The sequence below is a fragment of the Hemibagrus wyckioides genome, linkage group LG01, assembly GCF_019097595.1.
Source record: "Hemibagrus wyckioides isolate EC202008001 linkage group LG01, SWU_Hwy_1.0, whole genome shotgun sequence".
In the NCBI taxonomy this organism is placed as follows: domain Eukaryota; kingdom Metazoa; phylum Chordata; class Actinopteri; order Siluriformes; family Bagridae; genus Hemibagrus; species Hemibagrus wyckioides.
Window position 1 is genome coordinate 19,975,871 of NC_080710.1, and position 6,418 is coordinate 19,982,288.

At 37.5% G+C, this 6,418-nt stretch overlaps 1 protein-coding gene across 1 annotated transcript; it reads left to right on the forward strand.

Annotated features, from left to right (window-relative positions):
- utp11 (UTP11 small subunit processome component) lies at positions 1 to 5,627 on the forward strand. Its single transcript, XM_058386340.1, has 8 exons — positions 1 to 175; positions 1,220 to 1,281; positions 2,085 to 2,187; positions 2,653 to 2,766; positions 2,902 to 2,995; positions 3,119 to 3,249; positions 4,089 to 4,199; positions 5,210 to 5,627. Exons 1-8 carry the CDS (start codon positions 116 to 118, stop codon positions 5,291 to 5,293), a joined length of 759 nt encoding a protein of 252 aa, XP_058242323.1. The 5' UTR covers positions 1 to 115; the 3' UTR covers positions 5,294 to 5,627.
- Positions 5,628 to 6,418: the final 791 nt, after the last annotated feature.

The window sequence follows — 6,418 nt, forward strand, 5'->3', positions numbered from 1 at the left end:
TATCTTAAAGAAGAGAGACGCATATACACGTGTGTTGACACAGTTCACTGTAACCTTAGTTATTTTAGCTGTGTGTTTGAGGCGGCTGTAAGCGTGTGTGGTAACCCTAACAGACATGTCTTCATTCAGAAAAGCGCTCAAATCCAAACAGCGGGATCACAAAGAGCGATCTCAGGTAATACCTATTTGGTTTGTTGTGTTAGCTGGGCTAGCTACATGCTAATGAAGCCAGGATACTAGCCACGTAATCTTGAATTGCGACCAAGACAGCAAGCTGTAGCATGACACCATTAAATGTTAACATTTAACAAAGCGGCGTTAGAAGTGTCTAACCCTCACCCTCTGCTCTGCTATATTGCCAAAAGTTTTGGGACGTTTGCCTTTACATGAACATTAATGTAATATAGAGTTGGCCCACCCTTTGCAGAGGGTGCCCACAGCTTTCCAAAAGGTTTTGGAGTTTGCTTATGGGAATTTTTGACCATTCCTCTAGAAGCACATTTGTGAGGTCAGGCACTGATGTTGGACGAGAAAGGCTGGCTCTCAGTCTCCACTCTAATTCATCCCAGAGGTGTTCTATTAGGTTGAGGTCAGGACTCTGTGCAGGACAGTCAAGTTCCTCCACACCAAACTCACTCATCCATGTCTTTATGGACCTTGCTTTGTGCACTGGTGTACAGTCATGTTGGAACAGGAAGGGGTCATCCCCAAACTTTTCCCACAAAGTTGGGATCATGAAATTGTCCAAAATGTCTTGGTATGCTGAAGCATTAAGAGTTCCTTTCACCAAGGCCAACCCCTGAAAAACAACACCTGAATTTAATGATTTGCAGGGGTGTCCCAAACATTTGGCAATATAGTGTATCTGCTAAACAAATACACAGAAGCTTGCACATGGTTTAGCTTGTTAAATGGATCAGTTTAAGCACTTTATTTTAAAGGAAAATGCCACCCTGAAGCACTTTATTTATGCTCATACAAAATGTTTGTGTTTAGCGATTTTGATGCAAATATGTTGGTAGATGCTGTTTTTCCATTTTTAGTCAGTAGGTGTGTGCCACACTGATGTTACATATTATATAGACTGTTAATAAGTGTGCTGGTGTAATTCGGCAATTTACATCTGCAGTAGTTGCAGACAGTATGATTTTGTCATCATGCATTTAATTCATTAATCATGATGTGGCTGGAGTGCTAATTCTGTCTCTTTTCTTTGCAGCCTGGATTCAGGAAACATCTGGGACTCTTGGAGAAGAAGAAGGACTACAAACTCCGTGCAGAGTTAGAAAGCTTTGTCTCTAACTATGAATACATTATATGGCCAAACTGTTGTCACAAAGTTAGAAGCACACATAAGATGTAGCATTACAGTTTCCCTTAACTGGAACCGTGGGGTTCGAGCCCAAACCTGTTCCAGCATCTGAGCAAAGTGGGTTCGTGAAGACATGTCCAGTTCAGGTTGGAGTGGAAGAACTCGACTGTCCTGCACAGAGTCCTGACCTCAATCCAGCTTAACATCTTTGGGATAAAGTGGATCACTGACTGCACCCAGCACCAGTGTCTACCCTCACTAATGCTCTTGTGTCTGAATGACCACAAAAATCCCCATAGCCGTGCTTCAAAATCTAGTGGAAAGCCTACCCAGAAAATTGGAGCTTATTATAACAGCAAAGGGAGAATACATCTGGAATGGGATTTTTAAAAAGCACAGATGTTATGGTTAACTTTTGGCCATATAGTGTATATCTTTTTGCTTCATGGTGTATTTAACTAATGTTTATGTCTGTGTTTAGTTTTTAGTACCATATGCAAAACAAATGAGAAAGCTGTGTGTAGAAACCCAGGACTAGCAAGTCAAAATCAGGCTAATGATGTGCCTGCTATTGTAAGATGAAATGTTCAGGTTCATAAATCTTAATCCTACAGTTGCTTCTGTGGCTATACTCTCTTGTCTGTGTGTCAGGATGTGTATGCCATGTGTAAGATCAGTTCTATTCCATATGATATGACTGTAGTAATGTTGCTGTTGCAGCTGACTGAAATTAACAGAGGACTGCTATTTTGTGCTACTTGATTTTATGTAGTGACTACCATCGAAAACAGAAAACCCTTAATGCCTTGCGCAAGAAGGCTCTGGACAAGAACCCGGATGAATTCTACTACAAAATGATCAACACTCAATTAAAGGTACTGGGACTGGGACTTTATCAGCATATAATTACTGATACGTTTGTTTTAATTAGCTGCCTTTAAATGATATGTACTGAGAAACATGCATTCCCATTAGTCATTCAAGAGCTGTTACACAGGATCTAAGCACTAGTAATAGTTTATCACTTGCATTCTCTGCTAGCTGGTGATTGGCTGTTGCACGTTTCGTACTGTGTCATTGATTCAATGAACAATGTTTGTCTTCAGGAGCGGCAGCTCCTTCTTATACTGTTACCTTTGTGGGATGTTTGTTGTTTGTAACTTTTATTCTCTTCTGATTTCTCTCGTTCTTCAAGTGCATGTGCCAGTTGGTATAAGAAATTTGAGCTAGATTTGTAACATTGTTGTATTAGATGTTTAAAAGTGGTATGGCTTTAAGCTTTTTAAAAGAACGCTAATACTGTAATGGGAATGGCTAATGTTCATTTTATCCATTTTTAGGATGGAAAGCATGTGATTAAACAGAAAGAGGAAGAGATGACAGAGGAACAGAAGAAAATCATGCGGACTCAGGACATCGGATATGTGGAAATGAAGAGGGTGGCCGAGTCTAAGGTAAAGAAGGCACTTTATCATCAGCACAGTTACAAGTGATTATATAATATGTCTACAACTGACTGCTGTATTTTCAATAGTTAATTTGGAGAGTTTGAATGTTTTGGTGAACAAAATGGTTTTTATTTTCTGCAGAAAATTGAAAGATTAAAGTCTGAACTGCATCTTCTGGATGTTGAGAGTAAACAGAAAAACTCGCATGTCTTTTTTGTGGACACCAAAAAAGAAGGTATGTCTAGAACCCGGGGCATGTTTTGCAGGAAAGTTCAGCACCATAATTGTTCATTTTCAACCAACATGATTTATTCGTCTGTAAGACAGCTTTAAATGCATTTCTTTGTCTATGTGACAGTGGAGGATTTTAACTTGGCCACACACCTGAACACGGTGCCAGAGCTGGTAAACAGAGCCTATAACAGACCTACACTGGACACACTGATGAACAAGAGCATCCTGGGAGCTGTCACACCAAAGAATATAGAGGTTAGTACCAGTAACAAATCTTGTAGTATTTGGAAGAATTCTTTTTGTACAGGCTGCAAAAAGAAATCTGGTGGTCTAGTGGCAGCATCCTGTGCTCTCATTGCCGCAAGCCCAGATAAAATGGGAGGGTAGTGTCAGGAAGGGCATCTGCCGAAAAAATTGAAACATGGATCAAACAATCCGCTGCGGCATCCGCAAACAGGGAGCAACCGAAAGAACAACATACCGATTAACATATTGCTTTTTTGAAGAATCGCTCATCTTTAATTTTAGCACGTCATACGATTAAAAATGCCTGTATTTTATTATGTTTTCATGCTTATGTGACACACTATGTCGATGTAACTGTTGTAACTAGTCTCTTTAAATCCCACCACCTGCCACAACACACAAACTTTTACTGTTCCAGTTAAATAGCTTTAAGAATTAGCTTGTCATATTTTCTCACGTCAGTCAGTTTCTGGGCCTAAGCAGGGCATTATGGTCTAGACTCTAGACATCAACAATCCTCTTATCTTCCTTCTGTTCTTCACTGGTATAGAACAAGTCATGTTAGGAGATGTACAACAGTATTCAAGTAAAGTATGTAGAAGATTAAATATCTGTTGTGCCAAGTTTGAAATAATTATTATAATAATAATTAATAATAATTAATTAATAATAATTTATAATAATATTGTTCTTTTTTGCTAGATATAATAATATTGTTCTTTTTTTTTTAGACCATTTGCCTCAGTGGTGCACTGCATTTTTTCCACTTTTTCTGCAGGGTCTGTTTGTTATACTTGCATTTGTTGCATATTTTTGGTGTTTATTAATTCATATTTGGAACTCTACAGAAACTGGCCAAACAGCGAAAGGTTCGCTATGCTGAACTGTCCCAACGTATTGACCGAGAGAAGAAGATGTTCGTCATCAGTCAGAAGATCCAGACCCGCAAAGACCTTCAGGTGAGGCCACTGTTCCAGAAAGCAATTCAAACACACACACATACATACATAGCACTGCAATCAGTTAAACACAAAGCGCTAATATTCTTAGCACACTTGGGAAAGATATGTAAGGAATATAAGTATTCTCTTATAATCCATGATGACTTTGGTGAGTAAAAAGCAAGGAGTCTGTGACACTTGTCAATACTGAATCATCCCAGGTCCTCTCTTGTGGACTCTCCACTTTAGCTCATAGAACATGTTTCAGTAGTATGATTGGGAACACTTCCCTGCTGATGGATCTAGCAATGACCCCATCTTCTAGCCAGAGGGAGCTGGATGACCCCAAAGTGCTACCATCTCCACTAGGAGAAATATTTGGTTTGTGGCAGGTCTACTTAGAAATGCTTTTTTTTATTGTGCTTGCACAATGACTATAAAGTTCTTCTTGATCTCGAATGATTACTCTGACATCTAGCTGTTATTTGACACACTTTAGTCACACTTGATTCTCTAACTTTCCACTTGTTGATGGATTAGCAAGTGAATTTGGGCTGTAATATGTATATCTCGGGTAACAGGGAAGTCATTGATGATGGCTTAAGAGTTTCTAACCTCTCAGGTGAAGTAAAGTGTAAATGTAAACATGCATCAGTTAAATTTTTCATTTCATTTTTCAGTCTAGGAAATATTAGATTTCTAGAGATTCCAATAATTGGTGGAACAATGTTGTTTTTTAAATTTATTTTATTTATTTATTTTTATTTCCTTTGAATAGATTTACTTCAATTAAAGATTTGAATTCTTACACAGCTTCATTCAAATTAAGCTAAATAACCACAAAGGAATCATTCATATATTCTTTTTTCTTTAAAAAAATCATTTTATTTTATCCTATTTTACCAAAGATGCCAATAATTCCGGAGCTCACCCATGTAAAGACTTTCCTCTTTCAGTCTACTTTCAGTGGGTTGATCACTCCCAGAGGTTTGTTGATAGACATGTGGCTTGTGTTTGATTACTAACAGGACAAGAACAAGAAAGTAAAAGTGAAGAATGAGACATCCACTGCTCCTGCCATCTACAAATTTGAGACCAAAAGGAAAAGATAACACACTTTCCCAACACCATCAAGAGAGACACTCACATTTAAAACAATACACAGCTGAGCTTAAGCCCGAGCCCGAGCCTGAGCCTGAGTTGATGTGTATGCTGTACAGTAAGCATACATATACTGGGCTTTCAGATCGATTGGGGAAGTGATATGATGGCTAACTGGGGATTTATTTTGGGTTACACTGCCCACTTCCAACACACACAAGCAGGAAATTGGTTGTAACCTTCATTTTTTGAAAGGCTGCTGTTTTGTAATGTTTGTATATAGCTATTCTAATAGAGCTTGCTATGGTTGTGGTTTGTACTGAAATAAAACCTTGTGTAAAAACACACTTGTGTAGTTCTTAAGAATCATCAGTAGGTGGCAGTAGCATGTCTTGCTGGCATATGAGCTGTGTTTTGATGGAGAAAAATGAGCAATTTTTTTTTTTTATAACTTCTGTACAATATGATTTTATGGGTTCATGTAAAAATCAGATTACAAAAAAATTATTTTAATGAGCTTATTTTGATGACTTGGAAGTACAGACCATGGAGCTCGATAAAGATGTTTTTATAGAGATGCTGAACTGCAGTTCAACTTAATACCTTTTATTTGTTTATTAGTCTGTTTTTCTTCTGATATATTAAGTGATCCCACGTAGGTGGAATTGTTAGCTTAGTAGAAACCCCAGTTAGCTTACACTAACTTAATCTTAAAAAAAACAAAAAACTAATCTTATTATATGAATTGATTGTGTGTTTCAAAAAGATGCATTTTATTATCTTGCACAAAGCTGTTTAAGAAAAATATTCATATTTAAGATATATTTACTTAAAAAACAAAAACAAAACAGACCTGACGATTAAACAAAAAAGTAATCATGAGAAGAATTGAATCTACATCTGGCCATTTTGATGTAAGCAAGAAAAATACAACACCTTATACAAACAGTTTTGCTATAATAATTATCACACAATAGCAAAGATGAGTAGCTTTTAAGGTGTAGAGGATAGGGTTTCTTCACTCGCAGCTGTTTGTAAAGGACATAAATGAGTGACGTGCAAATTCAACTTTCTTAAAACATAAAGGACTTGTGTACTTTATACCAAGTTACCAAGTGCATTAGTTTACATACATG